This window comes from Empidonax traillii, unplaced genomic scaffold (genome assembly GCF_003031625.1).
Source record: "Empidonax traillii isolate 1590-97213 ecotype Southwest subspecies unplaced genomic scaffold, ASM303162v1 scaffold55:size2822071, whole genome shotgun sequence".
Classification (NCBI taxonomy): Eukaryota; Metazoa; Chordata; class Aves; order Passeriformes; family Tyrannidae; genus Empidonax; species Empidonax traillii.
The window spans coordinates 244243-271642 of record NW_020955248.1 but is presented as its reverse complement, the minus strand read 5'-3'; the positions used below and the strand labels follow the sequence as shown (position 1 = coordinate 271642).

Genomic DNA, 27400 nt, shown 5'->3' with positions numbered 1-27400 from the left:
TTCTCTTTACTTTCCTATTTAGTGACATTTACTTCCATTTCTTTCTTACATTCTAATTTGACAATCACACAGATAAGAGATTAAGCACAAAATAGCAGGTTGTGTCATTCCCATTTTTATCAAGAAGACAGAATAACCTGGAGATGGATGGAGATGCAATGTGAAAGTACACATCTAAACTTAGCATTGTTTTGTTGTCTGGATTTTGGAGTTACTTTCCTCTCTACCACTCCCTTCTGCACACATCTCCTAAACTAAGACTGAAGGATTTGCCTGGGCAAAACAGGCAACTTCCAGAAAGCCAGGGCTCTGCTGCTCAAGTTAGTTGTTTGTCCTGATCTCTTACACCTTCTTACATTAGTTTGCATAAAGTGTAGCGTGTCTGCAAGCTTGTCTGGTTTTTATAAGATATAGCCATTATTTTTCTCTTCATCTTTGTCTTCCTTTACCTGTTCACATGGAATTTCTTTTTTTCCCTCGTGATTACATTCTACTCTTGTAACCATACACGAATGCCCTACACTTTTGCTGATTCAAGGGCAACAGCAGTGAGGTTTTAATGTCCTCTGCACAATGTTATACTTTGCTCTCCTCATCAACTTGCAGCTTGACAGCAGCTCTCTTTAGCCACGAGCAATGTCTAAAATTTTAGCAGGCAAGAGGTTGCTATTAAGCTACAGATCTGGAACTACTGCTGTAGACATTCTCTTCTGGTTTATTTTTACTATCTGACATAATGAAGATGGTCTTCATTCCCTTCCCTATGTTTCTTTCCTTAACAGTATTTTCACCTGAAATTCTCCTCTTAGTGGAGCTGTAAGATATGTATATACATATACACCTTAAAATACACTCCCTGGCAAGTTCAGTCTCTGATATTAGTTAGAAGATCCTACATACTGGGGCTGATAAAATGCCATACGTTTGACAAGTAAGGAAATATTGCTACCAACTGTTGCTATGTCTGTGGTTTTGGGGCTCATTTTAGTTTCTTTAGGTTTTTTACAGTATAATAAGGCCCCAACTTCCACTACCTTTCTGCCTTCTCTCCAGAGTCTGCTTTTGGTTTAAGAAGAACGTAACAATTCTATCTTCTTTCAGTTCCTCAAATGGCTATATAGAATCATAGAATCATTAAGGTTAGAGAAAACCTCTAAAATCATTGAGTCCAACCGTTAAGCCAGCACTGCCATGTTCACCCCTAAACCATGTCCCTAAGTGCCACATACAGATTCAATATAATGGTTGTCACACACTTGATCTAAAGCTCAGGGCTGACTACCAGCCATTTTCCAGTCAGCACAAGTTTTATCCATAAATCCCATGATATCTTTCAAAAATCTTTATTCTGCAACTCCGTTGAAGGAGTCTTCTTAGTCTTTTCATCTTCGTTTCCCACCATTCTTTGTATATTTGGGCAGCAGGAAAGGAAGTATATTACCATCAGGATTTATGTGGCAGTAACTGTCTTTCCTGCACAAGCCTTTCATCTTAATGTCTACAGACATTTTTGCCTACAGATGGGTATTTTGCTCATTTGCCTTTAAGACAGGTGAGTGTGAATGCTTTCACTTTATAACTGTAATCAGGCCCATATACGTGAGTGTGATGACACTGGGATGACAGAAGCACTTAAGCTGTACCAGCCAAACTAACCTGACAATCTGCAGAAATGAACTGCTCCCCCAAGAACGCAGTTTTATGCATTTTGGTACCCCATTCCTTTTAAATATCTCCAGGTATGGCTGCACTGCACTTTTTCAGTGCATCTTACAGTACAGAGAGGTGAAGTGACTTGCCCAGGGATGCACAGCAAAACTTTAGCTGAGCTGGGCTTGGAAACTGGATTCCTGATCTTCCTTCATCACCAAACAAGGCTGTCTTGTTTCTGCATTTTATAGTGAGAATTTCATTTTGAATACTATTCCAAATGAGCACTTTTTTAAAAGGGGGGAGAGAGACTTGCACAAACATGAGTAAAATTGGTAGCGACAGCAGCTAGGCTAACAAATGTACGTCCTAGAGTCTTCATGGTTCAAAACACAAACTGAATCCCATGGTACATCCATTCTAGCTGATGTTGTACTCAAATGCTTCTGATCACTACTGTCCCAGGGATATTGAACTCAACCCAGCTAGGTAATCTTGGAGAAAGGAAGGGCATCTTCTTTTCTTTTGACTTTAGCCCAGAATGCTATCTCTGAAGCATAGTGGCTGTAAATACTGTTTCTAGAAGGATATATGAGAATGAAAAAAAATTAACCTGGAAGGGTCTGAGTTCTTCCAGTAGCCATAACTTTTTTTAATTGTTCTGCTAATTAGAGAACCATGCTAAGGTACCATTTAAATAACATCTAACCAGAGGAGACTAACCTTTGAGGAATAAGCTTGCTAAGAATGGACACATTATCCTGGCACTAAGATCAGAGGTCAGTACTGCAAAATATTATGAGATGAAAGAAAATTACTAGAATGCCTGAATGAACATTATATGCCAATTTTTGGCACATAAATTGTTTTTTCCTCTTTTGGAACTCCCAAGATCCATCCTTCCTCCCTCTCCCCATCTCTAATCTTTTTTTAAGTACAGCTTTATCTTTTTGGAGCAGTGTAAAGTACTAATAACATGCCATTTTTTCCCCAAGGCATTCTATGCCTTGTGTTTTCTAGTTTTTCCTTCCCCCCCCCCCTTTTTTTTTTTAATGGTCTCATCATGAAAAATCCACCAGTAATACTTAGAGTACAAACTTAAACCCTCAGAGCTCTGGCATTCCTTTTATATTTTTAAAACCTAGCTACATAAACAACTTCATATTTCCAGGTCATAGGCACTCCAAAATACAGCTGAGTTCTGGCACAGGAGAAGCACTCCATAACCCTGCAATCTGAACAGGGATGTGAAACAACTCCTAAAATTGTCTTTGTGCATAATCGTGCCCCAGTAAGTGTTTTTCATGTGGAAGTGTAGAGTGTATAAGGCCAGGAAACTAGAGGCATTCTCTCTGAGTGTTTGTATATGGCATTTGTAGTACTACATCAGACTATTTGTCTGTCTCATCTAGTATGCTCCCCAAATAGTGGTCAAAACACATTGATTCTGAGAAAGGTGACCAAACCCTCTATTAACCAAGTATGCAGAGCTTTACAAAGGGATGGAACAAACGCTTTCTAACATCAGGGTGATTAATTTACAGTTTCAAGTGGTATTATCAAGTTTCAAGTTGTATTATCATTACACTGGTTGGATTGTCCTTTCTTGATAATTCTAACAGCGTAACAGATCTCTGAGATTAAATTCATCAAAGCAAACAAAAAAAAATCTCCCAGTCTTCTCAGCTGTCAAAGAGAACTGAATCTAGTCTGAAAATACTTTCCCATCTTGAACAGAAGGTGAATCTTAATACACTGAAGCCATCGAGTACTTTCACATTCTTAGTAGAAAGGATGAAGCGACATGCAGTATTACATTGCCAAAAATTACATCAGCGTTGTCATAATCATGTCGTTACCTTCAGCACAGGCCATGTGCTGTACTTGCATCCTTTGCCTACTGATTTGGTATAGCATGTATCACTATCTCCTGTATACTAAGCAATGACACCTGTACTACAGGCCCAAATGCTTTAACACTCCCTTCTCCTTTTGCAGTAATGAGCCCATTCAATAACAAAAGCCTCTGGATTTTTGTGTTGTCAGATTAGCTTTAAATGATGTTCAGGCAAACATTTTCCTTTCCCACGACATGGCAGCAAGGCAGTTCTCAGTGGGGTTGACACTGCTGCTCACAGGAAGAGTTTCATCATTCCAAGCAGCAGCTGCTTCACTCTGTTTCCAACAGAAGTGAAGCCAACTGTCCCTGCTGAAAGATGGTGGAGGCTCTACTGGCACCTGAGAATCCCAGTGTGAAGTGACGAACATTTTGAAAGGACCATTCTAATTGTGGGCAGCTCAGGTGTCTTGAAGGCTCCATTTGTAGCACCGTCTTAAGGAATACATTAAACACTGAGCATTTTTTCGAATGGAGATTTTTTTGTAAGCACTATCATAAAGTTTAAAAGTTCTTGAAAAATCTTCATGCATTGTCTATGCAAGATTTTTGTGATCTTTAAGTAGAATAAAAAACTAGATTAACTAATCCATTATTAAGGCTACAGAAACAAGGAAAATATCAACCCAAAGTGTCAAGTTTCTTAAAAAATCTGCATTTAAGAATAATTTTACTTAGTAAATTAATTAATAGATTTAATTGTAACTTCTCGAGAAATAAATTATGTGCCCTTACAGTAAATGCTGTAATTCCTAATGTATTCTGTGCTTCTCATAGGTACCAAAACCACCAAAGCTGTATTTTTAAATGCAAAACTCAAATTAGCTGTAAGTACACAGACATGCCAAGTGCCTCCATAGTACATACTAATTAATTTTATTTTTATTTTTTAACTGGTTTTTGTCGTCCTGATTGCTTCCCTTGACTGTTGAGGTCCATGTGGCAAACAGGGTTGAAGCAATCACAAGATAATGTCTGTAGAAACGAATCATTCATTAATAACTGCAAATGCAGAATGAGTGTAGAAATATTTTCTTAACTGTCCAGGTCTTCTGAGGGTCAGCTCTTCAAGCATCCTGAGCTTTATTATTAATTAGTTCTTTTACAGAAAGGCTTCAACTGACTTTCAGACACTGTCGACACTGGGTGCTTTGTACTGACAGAGGTTATGTCTTCATTGCCAAAAACAAGCAGCGCTTTAATATTCAAGAGGTTTACTCCAGGTATATTCCTTAATGTGCTGTCTCAGGGAGGAAAAAGCACAGGGGATTTTACACTGTGGCTATCTGCGGTCAGTAATATGTGCCTCCTTGGAAAGTAGCTGTAACAGGTACATCAAGGTAATGATTTAATTGGGAATTTAATAAGCAGTAGCTGTCTTTATTTAAAAATTAAAAAAAAAAGAGAGACTAAACACATCAGTTCTTGAGGTGCAAGCAACATCATAGGGGAAGAAAACCCAGGCCTCAGCAAGCTCCATTCTAAAGAGAAAGGTAGGAAGTAGAAGGGAGGAAAGATGAAGGGCTTGTTTATTTGAATGAGGAGCTCTCCCAGGCAGTTGCTTCAGGACAATTCTTCAGGTAGCTATTAGTACTCCAGAATAAGAATTCCTTTTTCTGGCATGATTTCTATCTCTTCAGTAGTGCCTCAAAGGTCTCCACACCTGATTTTACCCATATTATAACTGTCTTGCTCTAATAAATCATCAAGGGCTCTGCTCTCACCTGAAGGATCCTTTCCTCTCTGCATCCAGCTAAACAGTTTTTACCATTCTTTGCATACCATAACTTACAGAGGCAGTGGGAATGGTAGCACACTTGTAGTCACTGCTCTGAGTCTTCTGAGCACTTTGTGATTTCAGCTGGTAGTTTCAGGCAGATTTGTAAGGAAACCCTCAGTGTTTCAGGAGATGGTGTTAGTGACTCAGACAGAATCAAGCCCTTTCCTCTGAGTCAATACTGAATGACATGCCTTAGCACATTTCTTGCACATGAGACCCACAACTGTAGGTTGATTGCTTGTGGTCATCAATTACCCTTCAGCTAATTGCATAAGCCTAAAGGCGTTTTGCCCTGATGGCCCAGGCAGATCAGTTTGAGTATAGCTTGCCTTCTGCACATCTGACATTTCAATTTTAATTGGGCAGTTGTTGCTGCTGCTCCTAACCCGCTGTGCACTGATGAAAAGTACTGGGGAAAGGATTTCATTGTTAGGTGAAGGAATGGATACAGAGTCAGGGAAAGCAGCAGCCAAACTGGAAGTACTCTCTAGGGTAAAGCTGGGGTCAAAGCACACAGTCATCATATTTTAACATTCAGACTTACAAACTCAGCTAACCCATACCAGGGTTGTCCAGAGAAGTATTATTTTCAGTGAAGCTGCAGCAAAACCCCCCAAGAACTCATAATAGGCCTTCTTAATTAAAGTGCTGGGTAGTTTTAGCAAGAAAAGACAAAGAAGCAGTTATAATCCTTTAAAACACACCAGGGAGGAACTACAGCAGTGTGTGGCCCCTGCCAAGCGCTGCTGCAAACCCCCTCGCTGGAGCCTGTCAGGATACCAGAAATCTAAAGTGAGTCTGAATTTAATTTGTGATTTGTGAAATGCACTGAGAATCTCTTGGAGTGAGCAGTGGTTGATTTCTTAAAGAATTACTGCTATTTTGAACAGTTTCTGTTTGTATATTTAATTTTACTTTTTTTGTTTGAAACGCTCTTTAGCTTTTGAGCAGAATGTTCTTTTAAAATGTTGTTCCCCTGTTCAGTCAAAATCTTGGCATTTTTAAGGAAGTGGTTTTGAATGCATCAACTTCTGCTCTGCAATCTTAGATGCTTAATTGACTTGAGCTTCAGAAACTCTGAGCATTTACCTCTTTCCTTTGTAAGTTGAAGAGATGACCAAAGTCCAACCACCTTCAGAGAGAGCAACCAAGAAAACGGTATTCCCAAATTCAAAGAATGCTTTGTGGATATTTGGAGATTAGCTTCTTTTACAACTATGATCACTTTATTAAATATAATAATTTTTGTAATGCTAAACTAAAAAGCAAGGTTCATCTTCAAGACAGCCTACCATAATCAAATACAGCAAGATATGCAATAGTGGTGAATCTGAACATTGTAGTCCTTAAATCTGACCACAAGTCAGTCAGATATAAGCAGAACAAACTGACAGAGACTGCAGCAGAAAATGGAAGTGCAGTGAGTATAATAGAGGTTTGAATTTTTTAACCTGGAAGCAGAATTACAGTGTTGCTAATATCTTTACATATATTCAATTTGGATAAAATTCACCTCATTCATCATGGAAGTAACCATATTAATCTGTGTTTTGAGGGGTTAAATCTCCTTGTAGCATGTTTAAATCTTATGATGAGTAATTCTTGCCACTGGTAGTTTTCTTACTGCAGAGCCCTTACCAACGTTCACAGTGCATCTTGAAGGGTGAGACAGGCACAGTTCCTACAGTTTGTAGCTCTCAAAACTTTCTTCTGCAGGTCTTCTGAAGTGTGTAGAAGAGGAACACCCTCTTGAAAGCTGTATGAGGTACATGACTTACACTGTTTTCCATTTTTCCTAGTAAATTTTTTCCCAGTTTGGAATATTCCACTTCTTTCCTCTTTTGTATTGTTTTCTGAATTCCATCTACAAATAATCAGTTTTCTGAAATTACATAAGGAGGATATTAAGCACACAGAGGTCAAGAAATAATGATTGTAAAGCTAGCGTCATTTCAGTGTGTGTTTTGATAATATGCAGCCGTATAATTGGGGTCTAGCACTGAAGTCAATATCATCTATGAATGCAAACTGAAAGGAAATCTCAAACCATTTAATGCAGATCTCCAACTTAAATTATTTTCCATATGTCTTTGATCTCGGTGTGTGCATAATTTATATACTTGCCTGAATAAGACTTGTGTTTCTTTAGAGTAGTCACTGTAGAAAAATGAGGTTACATTCTCATCTTGTGCGATTTCAAAGTTAACTCTGCTGTGAGCAGGGGCTTGAACTGCAGGATTGCCAAAAATCCCTTTTAATCTAATTATTGTATGATTCTATAAACAGCTCTGACCTGTTGGTTTCTGTTCAGAATACCATTTGCTTCACGTAATTTGCCTTATGAATAGGAAAGACAGTGAAAGAGTAAGGACAAAAGATGTAACACAGAGCTATAACAACTAGTCCAACAGACAGTCAATAAGATATCAATTCCCTGGTTTTTGTTTTTTTTTTTTTGCTTTCAACTCTTCTTCATGAGATGATTTTTAGATGACAACACTGATGTCACCATAGCATATTCTGGAGCGTAACTGTAGGAACAAATGTGCATGACGTTTTATTGTGTTGTGGAAGAAATAGCATACTTTACTCCCCTCATAAAGCATAATGTTGAATGCAACAGCTGGCTGCTTTAAATATGTACACACCCTCTTCTCAGCCTGACAACAAAACCAAGGTAAAACAATCATACTCTCATGGGTAAGTGAGCTGGTGGGACCAAATCCAATTATCAGGGGATCTGTGAACTGGTTTGTAGCTGTCTCCCCTAATTTTATCACTAGTTCCACTGGCTGCTAGACCTTTACCTCACTAAGTGTGCCTTGGAGTGGACTCACTAACAAAAATTGGATTTTCTTCTCATTCCATTTTATCTTCTATACAAAGCCAATACAAGCACAGTGGGTAAGTTGGAATTACAATAATAAACCTGCAGTTTCCACACAAACAAATGTAAGAGTACATTTTCTCTAAACTTTTTGAACTAGTTTTACACTCACTACTTAATGGGACAGAATCTGCAATGACTAGGCTCAATGTTTAGGCTTTCAGATAACGAAGCATACCTGGCTTAATATGAATACAGGAGTCATGAATGTGCACTTTTGTTTTCATTAAAGCAGTTTTATTTGGAGATTTAAGTACTGCCATTCAGTGGTTTGTGCGTAAACTGTGTCACTGAGCAAAAATTACTGAAACTGAGAGAGGCAATGTGCATTCTATACTCACTCACTAAGGTTAATTGAGTGTGGTATCAATAACTTGCAGAGTGGGAGGGAGGGAGGGAGGATCTGCAGTGCTTTATGCAGCTAGCAAATCTTAAAAACTTCAAGGACACCATAATTTGGACATTAAAAAAAAAAAAAAAAAGAAAAACAACCAACCAAACAATAAATCAGTGTAGATCTTGGTGATGCCCTTTACCTATGCAACGTGCTGCAGATCTGTTCCTCTGGATGCAAATACATCATTAGCTCTGTACAAAACCAAGCCAGACTCTTTTTAGTTTGAGGCAAGATACCAGCACTCTGCTTGTCCCACCCAGCTGATATTTCATCTCCTGAAGAATAAGTTCATGTGTGACCCACTGATTCTATATTCAGAGCGAGATTCTCTATCTTCAGTTTAAAGCACTGAGTCCTAACGCCATAGTCTTGAATATCTCATGAAGTATCTTAAGAATATCTTTGCCTCTCCAGCCTCAGAAAATGTCTCCTGTGAGGCGTTTCACCAGAATCTTTGTCTCCATCTGGATAGGTGCATTTTTCTTAAATGAGAGCTAAGTCGGTGTCTTTGTCCAAAGTTTCGAGCCCAAGTGCTTGAACTGGGGCTCCTAAGCCTCAGAGGTGATCTTGTGCATTAAAGTGGCTTAATGCTTAAAGTTGCTAAATATGCAGGGATCAAACAGACTTAAGGGTGAGCTATAAATGTCAGACTCCCTGCAAACTTGCACTTTGAAATGGAAGTACGAGGAGGAGTGAAAGAGCACAGTGTTAGGCCAGATCATGCATTGAGAGGGTGCCAGGTATCCTTTCCTTGGAAATCTTTAAGTAGATGGTTTACTGCTAATGCACAGAGCACACACTCCTACCTGTGAAGTGTACACAGACAAGCTCATTCGGATTTGTATTTGCCAAAGAAAACACAACACACACGTCACCTGAAGTATGCTCATGGGACCTCTGTTCCTCTGTTCAGGCATACTGCAAATGAACATCTTTCATTTACAGTCAGATCCCTAGAGATACACGTTTCAAATATACTTTTGCTGAGATATGTCCAGGCTTGCATGTAGAGTGCCTGCTCTTGTATGAGGGTAGAAGAGGCACTTCACAGGATACTGTGTTCACCCACTCACGCAGGTAATACCACATTCTCACACATCTGCAGTCTGCTGTTTTCCATGCACTTATTGTAGTATTATTTAAATCTCTTTCTTCCCATCCTGCTTAACATGCAAATATGGATAGCACATCAAGATTAGAAATAAATGTAGCAGAATTAAATCAGTCAACCTGAAATGTCGAATGACTCATTCACACCCTTTGCACAGTGTTCCCTTTTTGCCACATGCAATCTACCGAGTAGTCTGAAGGCTGTGTTGTTCCCTTCAGCAGAGCAGTAATCGATTACTTGCTCACTGAAGGAGTAGGACCGTGATTATTTTTGCAGGGTGTACAAGGGTTATGCAGAGAGCTTCCAATGAGCCTCATTGCCATGATGGTGCCCACACTATGGGAAGGGGAAATGTCGGACTTGATCAACATATAAGGAACTTTTTGTGTTTAATTAAGTTTCAGGCTTCATTTTAGTTCAGTAGCCAATATTCTTACATCATGGTATGACCCAGATATTTTTATTCCAGATAATGAGAACCCATTCCAATTTTATATAGTTCCATTATGGACTAAGATAAACAAGAATGTGTTATTCCTAATTCAGAGTAAAAATGTCTGCATGTTAAATCATTCAGGAACTGCTGCTGCACTTAAATTTCAGAGGTATCATAATACACGTGAACTAAAAAATGCATTGACAAACACGAAATATGTTCCACACTTCTACTTAAAATGGTACGATCACTGTGCAGAGAGAACCCTAGGAATAGTAACAAGCTGGCATTCACATTTGTCTTATAATGAGAAGAAAAGTTGGATTGACTGTTGGAGTTGCATCTTCAAATGTATGACTTATTGTAATTGATTTCTTTTAAAACCCTTTCAGAACCATTCCCAAATGAGGATGCAGTGTGCTTATTGCAAATTTATAGAAAGACTGTTTCGCAGCACTTAAGCCTTGTGATAGGGGTACTGTGTTTAAATGGAAGTTGATCTGTGAAGAGACCCATTCAGCAGAAAAAACATAGTTAATACAACAGAGCAGCTCAGAAGGTAAATATGCAAGTGGTAACATTATGCAATGAAGGTGTCACAACTGTCCTCATTATACCACAAAGCAGATATCACTAGTGGCATTTCAATTTCTCTGTCCTCACTTAAATGTGAAGCTTTCTGTGTGTATCAGTGTGTCAGTTCTTCTCAGAACAAAGGTGGCTGTGAGCTGAAATCGTGTATAACATGTCCACGATAAGAGGGACATAAAAACCTATTTGTCAGATTTCCCATGGTTTTTTTTCCAGTATCATAGCTAATTGTATGCTGAACTAGACATTTGTATTTCATTCTTTCATAAAAGCACAAGAGGAGAGGAAAAATATATAAAGGAAAAGAGGCAAGAAAAACTTCTCAGTACAAAAACCAAAACTTGTGCAGTCAGATGCGATTTTGCACTAAAATAGATTTATGATTAAAAGGAAAAAGAAACTACTTTTTCTTACTGAGCTAACTCTAGTTTTACTTTTGTGCTAAATCATATCTGTCGGCACACAATGTCGTTTTAGTACTGGAATTCCCAATTTTGCACAATTATCTGTGATGGCAGGATCAATCTTAAAAGAAATAGCAAGGAAAATAGCAGTTGCATCACTGATTTTGCTTTTCTTCACATTTTACAGAAAATTTCATCTGCTGGCCTTATCACAGAAACATGCAGTAGCTGATTGGAAACATAGTATTATGTACCCAGCAGTATACACTAGCAGATTTCCATAACATTTTGTTAACATATCCCACTCAAATATATTGCTCCAATATAGAGTCCAATATAAGATTAAAAACTATTTTTACTAGGTTGGATTGATGCTTTAATGTAATGAATTCTCTAGTTTGGGCTATGCCCAGAGATAAAAAAAAAAAAAAATAGCCTTCTGTTGCATCTTTCATCTATTACATAGAAAAGAGGAGTTTGTATTGCTGTGGAAATGAACCAGTGACATAAGGTGAATTTACTTGTATTTTCACAGAAATATTTACGGATTTTTTTTCCTAGATTTCCATTTCACATTGCAAAGTGCATGATTGCACTTAGACAAAGGGAATTTACCGTTCACATGCACATCCAGTGCGTATTCATGTGCAGACCTGCACGAACACCAGAATTCCTCAGCTCTTAGTTACAGTGCAAGAGCACAGGTTTACAGAACAGGATATTGGAAACTACTGTTTTTTGGAATCCCCTCCCTGACAGTCAAAGTTGGAGATAATGAATCTTGAGTATTCTTTCCCGTATTTAGATACCCAAATACAAGGAAAGCACCTTGGAACATCTTGATCTAATTGTAGGTGGGGTTTACTGTCTGTGGTTGGTTGTTTTTAATCAAGTCTGATAGTACCAGAGTCTTGATTCTGTTTTGACTCTTTTGCTTTGGAAGTGGCTTTTGAAAAGTCCTCCCTGAAAGGATATGTGTCTGAAATATAACGTCACTCCTCATCCCAGTCTCTCGTATGATTGATTTGAGAAGTACAATTCTCCATCTGACTTGCAGCTAGCAGAATTCCCCAGAGCTGTTCACAGCTGGTGCAATTTGGAGAAGCTTTGAAGGTACTTGAAATTATACCAAAGACCAGTTTCGGGATAAGTAGTCCCAGGATTTCACAGAGCCCAAACATGGTCTGAAGCCCACTTGATCCCTCTTGACTGCAGTCTTTTAGTAAGGGTAGATCTTTTCAGAGGATGAAGATTGAAAAGGGCTACACCAGCATAAAAGCAGAGGTATGTACATGTGCACAGATTCCAGAACAAATTCAGAGATGTACATTTTGCCCTTTTTTGGTCTACATCCATTTATCCTCCAGTGAACCTCCAATATTCGTGCAGATCTGCTAAACACACATGGTTCATTGGTATACTGATATGGTGTATTGATAATAGTAGTCTGTTGCGGCCCTAAATTTTGTGAATTCATGGAGTGCAAGCTCCACCTGTACACAGAAGCAGTTCCCTTGCTTACATGCACAGTGGGAACATGGCTGGTTTTCTGATAACCGCACACTTGCAGTACAACACGTATCAGTCAGTGCTGAAGCTTACCAAGAGAAGATGAGAAAAATTGAGAGGCAGTTAGCAAGATAAGGTATGAGGAGATTTAAGAGAAAGTAGCAAAGAAGGAAGTGGCTACATTTTTCATATTTTAGTTGTTTGTCTGGACAGCTTGAGAAGGAGCTGCTCGACAATTGTGCCAAAAAAGACGATTCAAAGCAACTTCCCATCAGGTGGCATTCCTCAAGTGTCTGCTCTTTAAGAGCAGTCAGGGAAATTCGTTCTGTGGGAAGCAGTTAATGGAGCTGCATTACGGACCCCTTATTGCTCTGTCTGATAGAGAGACAGCAGGTTCACTTTGGCAGTTCCAGAGCCCTGATCAGTTCAGATTAGGGGCACATCGTCTGTCTGGCTTAATCAGGCATGTTTAGGTATATTTATCATGATTAGAGGGCTGTAGTGCAGGGAGGGGGAAGAAATAAAGAGCAAGATTACTTTTCTCTAGCTTCAAATGGAAGCTTAGCAAATCCCACTGAGTCAAAAGATGCTCATCAAAGACAGAATTTAAATCCTGGAAAGTAATGTTTTGTTGGACACTCCAGCAATAGATTCAAATGTCTTTTGAGAGAAGAGTCTTTTTCTTTCTCTCACTTTCTTTCTCCCTCTACCACTTGCATGCAGCAAAGAAGAAAATCAGCAGCTCATGCAACCCGTGATTCATCCAGATTTCCAAGTGAAGGCACAAATTGCTGTGTGGTGAACAGAGGCTTCCTTGACAGGGAGCTGGATCTTCTTTGATCTCAACGGCCAATCCTTAAAACACAGTTCATGGTCGTAAGCTGACAGGACACCTCAGAACACAGCAGACATGCTTTGGCTGTGTACCCTCACAGCAGATGGCAATATAGAAGCTGTAAGGCAGTTTTTCACGTCTGAACTCTTGGGCAGCAATGTGGCAGTTAAAGAAAGTCTACAGAAATCCAGAAGAATCATTTGTTAGTGAAGAAAAATAAGTCAAGCTTCCCTTTCTCTGTTGTAATCTACTCCTTCCTCCTCTGCAACTCCAGTCGATTCTGTGACAGTTCAGTTCTTGCGATCTTGTAATTGCTGTCAAGATGATAATCTGGGATGTCACAAGCGTGGCTCAGTGTTATCACCATACAAATGCAGAAGGTAGACTAACCTGACTGACAAGAATCAAAAAGCTGCTAGTGAGGCACTAATAATTCAGTGGCAGGATTTATGGAGTAGGGAATGTAGAAGAGAAAGTTGGCAGGTTTGGAAAAATTTGAAGAAAATATTTAATAACATCAAGTTTGCCAGTACTTCTTTAGAATACAAAAGTGGAGGATCATAGCCTTAAATTCCCAAAGACAAATCTCTTAGAAGTGCAGAGATGCTCCTCAGCTGGCATGGTAGGGGGTATATTTGGGGATCAATTAGCAGAATAAAGCAGAATAACGGGAAGCATTGTATCAATTATATAGCAAATTAACACTGTTGTTCAGGATTAAAGACCCATCTCCTTGCAATAAATGGTGCTACATTGATGGGACCAGGCAGTTAAAGTTGCACACTCTCCTAGTGCAGGCACGCCCATAGAACTGGAACAGTATTCTTACAGTTAAAGCTTATTCCTATAAGAGAAATGGCTTCACACCTTTAATTGAAATAGTTGTACCACATGTGCAAGCACAGTAGTCTGTAGTCATGTCAGCTCAACTGACTGTGGTTTGTGATGGTGATGGTGACAAGATCAGCACTAGAATAGCAATAGCTGTGCAGCTGATGCTGTTGGCTGAGCTTTTTGAAAATCAAAGAGGACTGTTGCAGGTGAGGGTGAGCAACAAGGTACGGAGCTTTCAAGACAATCTTTGCTAAGAGGAAGCATAGCAAATGGGGACAGAGCTCTTTCCAGATCAGCTCACGGAGCTCTGCAGAGAAGCTTTTATAGCACTGCCACTCCTGTGCACTCAGTCTTGAAAAAAATAAGTGCCCACTAATGACCTGTCACTGTGGACAGCCTGAGCAGCTGTTTGCAGAGAGCAAAGCAGCGAGAGGATGAATTGCTCTGTATGGAGCATATCTGAACGTGGGAACAGGAATAGATGGGAGATTGGGAGAGACTAGACAGCTTCCATTCATAACATTCAGCTTTATGTGGATTTACAGTCCTGATGCTCCTGAATCCACAGATACTGAGTTATTACTTACAACAATTACTTACAACAATTGAAATCTTCCTTGTTTCCACACTTCAACTTCTCTTTCTCTTGTTGGCATAACAGGTGGAGAAGCAGAACCACATCTCTTAGTTTGCAAGATGCTTTTTAAAATTGTAATAGGTTTTTTATCTCCCTCTTACGATTTATAACTTCCTGGACACAATTTATTGTTCTTCTTTATTTTCTCAGCTATTATTCAAGCTCCCTAGGGAAGTGGTCATAGGATCAAGCCTGTTGAACTTCATCCATACAATGCTCTGTGAGCAGCAGTGAGTTGGACTCAATGATCCTTACGGGTCCCTTCCAATTTGAGATACTCTGTGATTCTATAGTTTATTTCATCTCTCCATAACAAATGGAGAGACATTTTACAGTTCGTTCAATATTAGGTTATCAATATCATCAATATTATCAATTTGCTTTTCTGGAGGCAAACCAATTAAGAACACAGAGAAGTAGTTTGCACTGAGGACTAACAAAAACTGGCCACCTAATTCTTTATATATTATCAACTCAAACGATTCATAGTAGGTAAGATATTTATGTGTTTTATTGAAAATAACGTTTTTTCCCTTTTCTTTTCCCTTTTGTTTTCTTTCTGGTTGCCCCCGTGCTTCCCAGGTAGAAACTAAAGTGAATCAAGTGTCTTGGAAAAAGATTTTTCTCTTGAAAATTTCAGTCCAACAAGAAATTACTAAAAATGTTGAGGCACCGTATTCCTAGACAGTTTTCAGGCGTGTTTGCAGACACATCTATTTTGGGTCACTCACCTAAGTGCAGAAGCAGGTATTTCTGTTACTTATGTCTGAAGTGTCTGGATGTTCCTTCATACTGTTCAACACAGCTGTGGTGAATGTATTCTGCAAGGTGAAGAGCTTAATGTGTTACTGTAACTGTGACAGAGGAGGAGTATATCGAAATGGAGAACAAACAAAAGGGAGTTATTCCGTATTCTATCCTATTTCCTATCCTTTCTCATTGTTGGGAGTGTGCCACTATTGAGAGTTTTGTTTATAGTATAGAAAGCCACATCTTTTATGGCTTGACATTAAATAGATTTAATATTATAATGGAATAGTTCTGGATACATAACAGGAATCCAGGCAGTGACATTGTTTTGTGACATTGTCAGGCAGCAAGCATGAGTGACAGCTCACAGCAGTGTTCTTGCTGGGGGGCCCATTAGATCACATCATGGTAGAAACAGAGAAAATAGGTCGTTCCAGTGTGTAACGTAATGTAATCTGTCATGCTGTCCACAGACCACAAGAATGCACATAGCTTAAAACCAAGAAGACTGTGAGAATTGGTGTCCCACCAATTTCTGCCTGTACAGAAATTTAAATTCCTGCTGTATTGATAGGCACATGTAAAACTTTTCACAACATGGCAAGAGCTAGCTGCTGTATTCTTCTTACAGCCCCCTGCTTTCTGCACCTGTATATTTTTTCAGCAAAATGTATTGGAGCTTATCTTCTTCAAAGGGAGTTCTCATTGTATCTACTTCTGACCAGTTTGAGTGCTTTGCAATTTTCACACTCCCCCTGTTTTAACTTACAGATATTCCAGGGAGATAATTGTCTCCCCAAAGGGCAGTGTGCGTGGGGACTACCACCTACCAGCCTGCTGCTGGACCGTTTGTCTCGGACTAGCACATGGGGGTGTTCTTTGGTAAAGTACCACAGCTCAGAAAAAAGGATGACTTGGGTCAAGTTACAGTTCCACACAGCCTGGATGCTGTGCCCAGCAACAGCAGCTGGGGGGGAAGTAGGGTAAGAGCAGGACCAGTAAATGTCAGAGCTTCTTCCCCTACGGCTGCCCAGATCCCAGCACTCTTGGGAATGAACTCCTAGTGCTTATGTTAGGAGAAATGATGGATAAAAATTTCCTGTTTACCTTTTCCATGATTCTTATTATTTTCTGCATTGTTCAGGTGCCCCAGGTATTTGTACAGTGACACGATATTGCCTTCTGGCTTGTTCTCTGTCATTTTCCAGACACTTCCTAACCTGCCTTTTTGACTTCCTCTCAGCTGACACTGATGGATAGAACTATCCACAGCAACTCAAAGGTGTCTTTCCAGAGTGGTAATTTAATTTGTATTAGCCTAGGTTTTTTTCTCATCAGCAAGTTTTGTCGCTTCATGTTTTCCAGATGATTTATGAATATGTTTCCTAACTTTTAATCTGTTGTTAATCCTCTATAGGACCTTACCCCCTATTCTTTGAGATCCTAGAGGGCTTTTTTAAGATTCTTTGGTGAGAGACTTCATCAAAAGGGATTTAGAAATGCAAGTTTTGTGTTAAGTGATCACCTATATCCACACACTCATCAGCTCCTTTGAAGAATTCAATCAGGTTTGTGCAACATGACTTCCTTCTTCAAAAGCTATATGAGGGGGAATTGCTATGTTATTTCTCTCACATGGCCAGTAATTCTCTTCTTCATTATTCTTTCCACCAATTTCAGGCATACAGAAATCAGACCTCCTGCACCTTTTGCATCCCCTCAAAACACTTCCCAAACACTGGCATTGTGTTTGCTGCTTTTTCTTCTAATACCAAGGCTGAGTTAGGTCTTGCATTGCATGCCACAGGTTAATTGTTCAGCCTTTACTATTTCATGTTCAGTTAAGATTTCAGTCAAAATTCCTAAAATATAGAATCCTTGAATTTACTCTTGTTCATTTACTGATTTTTATCCTAAAACCTGTTCTTCCAGTTCTTTAGCTTGAGATGGTTCCCCTGGCTCTGTTCTTAAAAGAAAACCCCAGTGTGGGAACCTCCTTAGATCCCTATGGAGATGGCAGAGAATTCATTTAGATTTTGTACTTCGTTCTTATCTTCTTTGAGCATTCTTTTTACATCTCAATCATCCGTGAGCCTTACAGACACACTCTGGCAGGCTTCCTGCTTCTGTTGTCTTTGAAAATAATTTTATTACATGTTTTTATGTCTCGAGCTACTTGTTCCTCGAGATATGCTTTTCAACGAACTTATGGTTTCTCAGTTAACTCAGGAGATCTGTGCTTATTTCTGTTTTCCTTATTAGGGTAGAACTTGCACTTTTTGAGGGATAGAACCCTCCTTTAGTCATCTGTTAAACCACCCAGGGCTGAAGCAGCAGCAAAAGGCAGGTCCTTTTGAACTGACACTACCATTTTAAATATGCGGCGTACCAGATATTTCCAGCATTGGAGACTGATAGTTGTCCACACATCACTGTGTCCTGTGACAGACAGTATTCTGTGCCACTGTCCCCCATGTCCACTCCTGACTGTCCTCGTCCGCACATGTGGACCCGTTACTGATGTGGCACATTGTCACTGTAGGGAGGAGCCTGATCGGGGCTGAGCTCTCCGTCTCTTCCGTCCTTTAGATGGTAACACACCTCCTGCTCTCTAGCAGTGCCAGAGGAGAGGAGAGCTGCTGTAAGGTACGGGGTGAACATTGTTCTGAGACTTGAGTGGGGGGAGCTGTGTGCAAAAAGGTACTAAGGAGGAAAGGGGGGGTTTGGAAGAAGAAGTAAGTACTGCGCAGTAGGAGGGGAAGACCATGGGATCCCAGGGCCATCTTGTTTATCAGCTTTCACAATAGGGCAGTGCTTTTGCAGTGTGCAAAATCCCTGTGCCTCAGCCAAATCTGACCAGCTGGAAACTGAGGGAAGAGGTGGGCAAACAGAAGGAGGTGCTTCCCCACCACCCTAGTCCTCCACACCAACTCTTTTAGCACAGCAAAGATTTGCGATTTTACACTCTCAAAGTATGATGTGGTACTGTGCTACTCTCTTTAAGGCTGCTGTTTTACCAGCTTCCCATGTTGCTGCTCAACTCTACTCAGTCGTGACTGGAGTTAGCACAGAAGTTCCAGGTTCCACAGGGAGATTAAGCACCATCCTAGTCTGAGGCATTTCTTACCAACTGCTGTTGGTTGTAGAGCCCTGAAAGTCTGTCTGTTTTGTAAATCCAGTTCCTAGGAGGCTTATTTTGTTTGTACACAGGCTCAGCCCAAATGCTATGCATTGCTCTGGTTGGTGGGATAGCCGGGACTTAAATGCAGCAGTTTTGAGTGTTTTAGTGACTTGTTCTCCCTTATAAATTAAACCCTCTTATCACTGACAGTCAGTGGAGCTGCACCGTTAACTCCATGGCAAGAGGTTTGTGTTTTTGGAACAAAATATTCCCATGCCACTTGTATGTGGCTTAGCTGGTGAAAACAAAGCTATTACCTATCACAGCTCTTCTAGATAACAGGTCCCTTCTCCATTGTTTCTGCTGAAATGTCATCTGGAGTTTCTGTACAGATGTTCAGGGTTGAATCCTGTCCCCAGCTGCTCATTAGTCCAATAGGTTGTTCTTGAAGAGCCGAAGAAAGACACAGTAGCTCCTGCTGTATATCTTGGTGCAAACCCTCAGTGGATAAAGCTTCAGATTGGAGATGTGTGGTATTTTTAATGCTACAGGCATAGAAATAAAAACTTCTGTTCATGCGGCTCCTATAAGCAAGCACATTGTTATAACTATGCTCTCCTTCTGATGTTAATATGTGAGATCAAGCAGGGCTGAGCCTGGGCAATTCCTGAGTGATAAAACTCTTTGTAGGTGGTGACCTTCCCTGGCACTGCTACTGCTGGATTTTGACCCAACATGGTGAAGGGTAACGGTATTAAACTCTTTGGGACACTGCTCTCAGACTATGTTGCTTGCTGACCTGATTTAGGCCTTGGCACTTTCCATCAACAGAGATGCTGATGTTCTTGCTCAGGGAATGGCATTCTGCCAAAATAAAATGCCTGCCTTGTGCTCTGAAAGTCACGCTGCTTTTCACTCCTCCTTTTGTGAACCTTCTGTTGCACCAGTCCCACAGAACTGCAGTAGCCTTATGCCCCTTGGATCCACCCTGTTACAATTGGGAACCACAGAGAAAATTCACCTCCATGCAGAAAGCCAGTGCAAAATGGAGGATACTGGTCAGCTCACACTCAGAACTGAAAAATCCTGCTCTGAACGCTGTGTAGGCTACATGAACACTGTGTAGGCTTCTGTACAAAGGGGATTTTCACAGACAGTATTATGCAGTCTAAAATTGTCCTTGGTTATTTGTACCAGGCAGTTAAAAGCAGAATCTGGTGCTCTGTCTGCAAACTGCAGCACTGTCCTCTGGGATAAAAGGTGCTTAAGAAATGTAAGTTATGATAATAGCGACAAATTTCTGTCTGTGTTGTGGGGTGGTATTCGGAGTCACGCACATGCAGAGAGGGAAAGAATGGGCTCCTGGCAGGGGAGTTTTCATGAGGGCCCAGCACTGACCCATGTGGAGTGGGGATTCTCAAGTTACAGATGGAGGGAGGAACAGGATCAGAAAAACAGAACTGGTTTGAAGTTCAGGTGGTGAAAAGTGGTAGGCTGGAGTTCAAAGACAGGATTATTGGCTAGTGTTGCTTTAGTAGTTGGAGGGAGAAAAGCTTAAGGCCAGAGCATTACTGCATTGCTGATTTATCAACACAGCCAACACTGTGTATGGTATTTGAGACACTTCTAAATCCAGCCGCTGGCAATGAAAAGCACATTTAATCCATGTGTTAGATTGTTTGAAGAGGTATCTGTCTCCCAGTCTCTCTCTCAAGTTTGGGATTGCTGAAATTGAAAAGGAGGTGAGAGAGAAGATTTTAACTGTTTCGCAAACTGCTCTCCTTAAGAGAAGGGGGTCACATTTCCAATAGACCCTTTAACATTTAGGATATAGAAAAATGAAAGGTTCTCTACTCTCTTTTCCCCTCCAGAGAGAACCCTCACTGTCTCTTCTCTGTGTAAGGCACAGAAATCAAAGAGAGGATTTGTATGAAAACAATTTATTGTTTTTAAGTGTGTTCTTTTCCTAAAGCTGGGATTAATGGTCTGCACTTAGGAGTTCCAGGATTCATCTGCATTGTTGGCTCTGATCTCTCTGCAGCAGGCCACCACTGCAAGATAAAACACTGAAAAACAGCCTTTAGTAAAGTAATTCTCCTTTAGTCTTTTTCTTCAGTTATCTTACATGAAAGAGTATCATTGTTTAACCAGTTCCCTCAAGGGTTATTCCTCTTCAATTTAATATCCCTGTGCTCTGTTAGTGTGCAAGGCGCTGACACTGGCTATGGAGGCTTATAGACTGAAGCTCCAAAAATGTCTATGCAAGAAAAGAGGACAGTTCTCAAATCAGGCCTGAGCTGCACCTGCAGGGTTACACCAATGCCTTGGAATAAGAGTAGGGCAATCAGAGAGTGGGCCTAATTAGCAAAGGTTATCCAAAGTAAGAACTAAAGAGCATCAGTAAGTCAACAGAGAGAACAGGGAGTGAAAGTGTTTGGAATAGATGGAAAGCTGAAGACTGAAAATAAAGCACCACTGGGCTTTAGGGTGTTCTGGTTCAATACTGTGTATATTGGAAGCCCAAGGCAGCAGGCTGGAATAGCAGGCATTCAGCAGATCTCAGCTGAGCTATTTACTCAAACCTACCTGGGAGGTCCTGAGACTGCAGCAGCCCCAGTTTTGCTGCAGAACAGTTTCATGCTGAACGAGCAGAGCTCTCTGTGGACTACTAAAAACTTTGCCTTGGTTCTGCGTAGCTCTTATCAGTCACATGAATACAAATTTACCTATAAGCAGCAAAGAAGAGGGTGTTAACAGAATCCAATAGGAAGCACGTAAAGATTTTTTTACAGTTAGAAATGAGTTGTAACAAATCTCAGAACTAATATCCAGTGATGTTACACCCCTCCTCTGGATCGCTTTATCCAGGCATCTTTAGGCAAGCGCAAAGGAACTCTGCAAGCAGGAAGTAGAGAACTGAGCCAATAAATAACTGCTTTCTACAGTTAGCACACAAAGAACTTAGTTAGGATTTAATGAAATATTAGGCTAATTATTAGCATACTCCTCACCTTTGTACAGGCACCTGAAGATTCTTTGCAGGCATCAATCAGAAGTGAAGAGTCAACCTTCATGGTTGCCATCAGTCACCAGCTGGGTCAGTTGTGATGGCAATGACAACTCAACTCAATAACCCCAATGATTCATGACGGGTCATCAGCTAGACTGACTGTCCCAATTAAACCTCATGTGGTTTTGTTTTTTCCCCGGAGATTTTATACATTGGTGGTTTTTCTCTTGAATCCCTGTGCTACTGCTGGTGCAGTCCCAACAGCCCTACGTCTGTCTATAACTTTTGCCCTGCAAACTTGCTCTAAGTTCACTCTCAGCAGTTTAAGTTGCACTGTATCAGAGCTGGGCCCTGGATCTTTGTTAAACAGGTAGTTAAATCCCTGGGTTGTGTGTCAAAAGATTACAGGAGGTATTGTAGAGAACTGTATTGTAAAGAAGATTTTAAAGTGGCATAACTTTGGAGCTTGTTCGGTATCAGCACTTTTTGGGAATCTTGTATCAGTTCTAATAGGAGACAGATATCTAATCCTACCTAGGGTTGTTCATACAGTTTCTTTCTAGGGCTTTCTGGTTACGAATATTTTGGTTCAGGCAAGTTGATACTTTTTCTCAAGCCATAAACTCTGGGTATTTTGGTGAGAAGTGAGGTTAGGTAATGAAACCTGTGGCTTCAGGATCATTGTTCTGGGAACACTTCAGTGTTCCCAGATAATCCTGGCTTAGTAATCATAAAAATTACTTCTATATTAGCGCTGCCTGATCATCTTCAAGAGCAAGGCTTCAAGAGCATCTACGATCGGTGCACTTGCTTAACATGGCACTGCCTACCTATTTCTCATCTTGTCACTGGCAGCCTCACTACTGGCAATGGGGTCTCTGAGCCAGCCATGGGAAATCAGTAACTCTCGATTGTAGAAGTGGTCCTAGTGGGGTGCATCCAAGTTACATGAACAGGAAGTGGTGAAGAAGCGAAGCTCATCTTGCCACTTCCCCTGACACATTGCTCTGGTGATGAAAAGCAGGCTTTGGTTTGCAGGCTGTCTAATATATTTCAGGCTCCTGGGTTACCAACACTGAGGTAAGCTAACTCTCTGCCTGCTTCATCATAGGGAGTACAGTTTTTTCTAGCTGAAAGTTGTGGTCACCCATGCTAAGCCATTACAAAGAAAAGACTCCTTCAACCTTCAATAATGTGGCTCTAGTCCAAGAAAAAAAAGTGCATTTGTTGCAGCCTGTTTGGTTTGTCCACAGTTTGTCTCACTGTTGAGATAAAGAGTAAGTCACTGCAGAGGACAAACGCATTTTTCTGTTGCATAACAGTCACTTCCTTTATTGGGCAGAGTAGTGGTTGGTCTATACATGCTTTTCCCATGAGATTGCTGCAGAGAAAGAGATCTCTTGGAATAAGCATGTGCAATAGGTTGTTTGAACTTCTGACATGAGCTGATTATATCCTCATCCATGCCCTCTCTTCTACCTGCTGATGTCTTTCCATGTCTACTAACTAATGTCTACCAGTGGTTGGTGCATGCTCATCCATATTCAAATCCCAGCATTGCCTTTAAGCTTTCCAGAGGCTAGACTCTGCAGTCCCAGCAACTCACAAGTGTTGACAAGAGCATGCTTCTTCCAGCTTTGCTCTGCCACCAAGACACAGCATGGAAGCCATCGCCAAGTTTGATTTCGCTGCTTCTGGAGAAGATGAGTTGAGCTTCCAAGCTGGGGATATGCTGAAGGTAAGTGCAGCCTTAGGCTTGACTAAACAGCATTTCTGAGACTGCTTCCAGATCTTTCTAGGCACCCTTGACAAAACAGCTGAAGACAGACTTCTATAAACTAGAATACAAATGCAGAATACTGATCTCCCTTAGGGTTCGCAGTAGGTCAACCAACAGTTCCCAGGTTACTTGAGTCTGTGTCCACTTTTCTGATTTTATGTCCATAAACTACGGATTCAGTTGCCCTGCAGTTCTCCGGTAGTCAGCAAGGAAGGGTAAATACCTTTGCTGAGGCAGAGATCAAGTTTTTTGGTAGACAGATTTTGGGGGTCCTGTCTGTTTTCATTGACTATATAAGTAGTCCTCAGTGACTACATTTAGGTGACTATTTCTAACAGCAGGCGGGATGAGTGAGGTCCAGAGAGATTGCCATCTTCCTTATTTCCAGCTCTTAAACTGTTTAAAAGCTAATTATCATCTGTTATAGAACTTAAATCTAACTTTTCACTGTTAGTAATTATTGTTAGTTGCTGCAGGGTTTTTAGGCAATTGCAAATAGAAGAGGAAAAGTCTATGAGACAATCTGTTACACACATAATGGAAGAGTTTAAGAGGTCACGGGCTCTATAAAACAAGGGCTTTATAACACAAGAGTGTTACGTATGCTCTTGCAGGAATTTGGCAATGGGGGCAATGGCAAAAGTAGAGTTGATCGTCTACAACACAGAGCATAGGAAAGTTTCTTTAAAGCTGATTTGCATGTGTTATGGTAGAACAGTTCTTGTTAACGCTACTGAAGTCCCACAGATTAAGGCACTCAATGTTTCACCCTAATTATTTATCTACTTCTCAGCCCCCAGCTATTCTGTTTCAGTTGAAAATGCTTCAGTATTACTCCTCTCTAAGGCCTTAATTCCTCCATTGCCCAAAGAGCAATGGCATATAAACTCTTGTTAGGCCAGGGAGCCTTTGCTACTTCCCTATGCAGTCCCAGATATTCCAGTTAATAATCAGATATTGGATCTTAGCCTCGTCTTTTCCATCACCACCGTTTTTATCTTATTGGCCTTTTAATTCTTGACACTTAGACAAAGTGGCATCCAGACTCATTAATATTAGATTTTTCCAAAGAGCTGAGAGAAGGTTCTGGAGAAATCACTGACTCTCTTCAGCACAGATAAATACTCTTATTCCTAATTCTTCCCCAGTACATCCCTACTATCTGGGGACCTTAAACTGATACCTTCTTTGTCAGGAAACCTTTCTCAGGAGACTTCCATCAAATCCCTGGCTGGGGTGATGGTGTTGGCCAGATCACTTTTCATTCTGTTCCTCAGTTTCCCTTCCTGTAAAATCATTATAAATTGGAGATTCTTTTCCAAGTACACTGGAAGCTGCACACTATTACTACTATTATTATTATTATTATTATTATTATTATTATTAGGCACAGAGAATTTACTACCAGAAAAATCAAAGTGCCTTTTGCTTTAATGTCTTGAGGCAAACAAAATGACGCCTTAGCCACCCAAGCCATAGTAGCAGTACATTTCCCTGAGTAACAACTCTGTTCTGGCATATGCACACATACATTCATACCCCATCACGAGCCCCCTCCTGCTGCCTGCAACAACCTGCTGATTTATGAAGGAGATAAGATGAAGTGTTGATGTAGAGATTAGAAAACAGGAAACATGAGGCCCTCAACCAGCAGTGACAGGAGGAAATCCACCCTCTCACCCCCCCACACATCCTTCTCTGGGAGGATGACACACTGAGAGAAACCTGCCAGCCCAGCAGTGACAAACAGCAGGTGGGTCTTTCTGGAAACCTTGCTTCCAACAGAGCAGGGCCTGAGCATGAGCACAAAGTACCTATCATCCCCTTCGGTCAGCCACAGCAGTTAAAAAGAGCTTCAATCCAGCACCCAGGCATGAGGAAAGCAGTGACTATACAAGTAGGGAACTCCACAGCTTTCTATTCCCTAACTTTTCTGAATCCAAATGCTTAAAAAAGAGCTACGTGGCAGGGAAGGCAATGGAGAATCGGCCCCAGAGACAGTAACATCCTGTTGCCAACACCAAGCAGTTAGAATGTGCCTTAGGCTCCCAAAACCATGAGATTGGCTCACAAAATAAGTATTATTACTGTTAACAATAGATCTTAAATTAAGTCTGTTCCACTTGCTTTCTCCTTTTAAAATTGTCATGGCTTATGCTTTTAGGCTCCTCTCCAAAACCAGAAAGAACAGAAACATGTTCTGTTTCATAAAGAGGAATTCTGTTCCAGGAGATGGAATGTCAAACAAAACACCAAAGACCACAACATTTGCAGTAAAATCACAGCATGGTTGTATTCCTGTCCTCTCTCCTCTAGCTTAGGGCTGTATTAGGGGCCATCAGCCAGGGAGCAGTGAATTTGGACAGTCCTTGGTCATCAGGGAAGATCCTAAGGACCAGTCCAGTTAACATTAATGTGAGCACACCTGAAGCTGCTCCAGTGTATGCTATGGACTGAATTCCTCCTATCCTACAATCTCCTAAGTGTAATGTGTCTTTTAAATACTTTTTGCCTCCTTCTTTCATCTACCTTGGCAAAGCTCAGGGCAGCTGAAGACTTAACCCACTAAATAATCTCTTGGAAATGACTTGTGAGAGCACATGGTAACATCTGTGCAGTTGTAACACACACACACACATATAGCTGCATATCCCTCCATATCCATCATGGATATTTGGATATTCTCCCTTGAGAATCTGAGATGTTCCAGTACCAACTATTAAAAGCAGCATAGAGAATAACTTAAACCCCTATCAAGTCTTTCAAAGCTGAGTTTTTCCATTTCACAGGCATCAGAGACACTCAGACAGTACCCCCAGCCACCTGGACAGGCAGTCAGATGAAGGGATAAGGTTAACAAGCAATCTGTCTAATTCTACTCTGAATTTTCATTGCTTGTTTGCTCTAAAGTGGTCATCAGCCGCTAACCTTGTTGCACAGTGGCTGGGAAGTACAGCAAGTGTAGCGTTCTCTTCTATTCTTACAAGAAATTCAAGGTTTCTGCCAGAATCATGCTTACTTTTGCCTTTCTCAGGAAACACGTTTATTCCATTTATCTCTCCGTTGCAGGTTTTGAGCTCCCAGGAAGAGTGGTACAAGGCGGAGCTCCGAAGTCAAGAAGGCTACGTTCCAAAGAACTTCATTGATTTTCATGTTCCCCCGTAAGTGCCACAGAATCGGTGTGAACCACCATTGCCCATTTCCTCGGGGTGCTGCCACGAGCTTGTGTGTGTGTGTGCACGCACACTTGGAGGCTGGCAAGGATTGCCATAATGCTACATCGCAGTTCTGCCAGTGCAGCGTATTTCTACCCCAAAGCACCCTCTGTTCTCTCGGGGCTGAATGGTTCTCGATGCTCTCTATCACTCCCAAGTGAGTCTTTTGTTATTGCTCCTCAGAGGGATGTCACTGGGATGTGGCAGGAACTGCATTTAGATCTCCTCAGACAGAAGGAGAATAGTCATGATGTGAAGTCTTGGCAACAGAGTTGGAGGCTGAGCACAAAAGGAAGAGCAAGAGATCTTTCCAAAAACGAATTATAAAAAAATAATTCCCTCCCCCTTCGACTCTAAACTACATTAACTCCCTTTTCCCACCCTGTCATCCGCATTCCCTCCCCCCGCCAAGTGTGTGTGAGTTTCTCTCGGTGCACTAGAGGTCAGTGCAATGCTGCACGAATGTGACAGCTGGTGTTACTCATGGATCGGCAGAGATGATAGACCAGACACGCCGCCCCGCTCACACACACACACACACACACACACACACACA

General features: G+C 40.9%; 1 protein-coding gene across 1 annotated transcript in view; it reads left to right on the top strand.

Moving 5' to 3' along the window:
• Positions 1–27400, top strand: part of GRAP2 (GRB2 related adaptor protein 2) — a 40509-nt gene that overhangs the window by 1209 nt on the left and 11900 nt on the right. The window contains exons 2-3 of the mRNA XM_027879568.1: positions 23485–23587; positions 26699–26790. Coding sequence (XP_027735369.1) covers positions 23510–23587; positions 26699–26790 — 170 coding nt within the window. The 5' untranslated portion in view covers positions 23485–23509. The remainder of the gene's footprint in view (positions 1–23484; positions 23588–26698; positions 26791–27400) is intronic.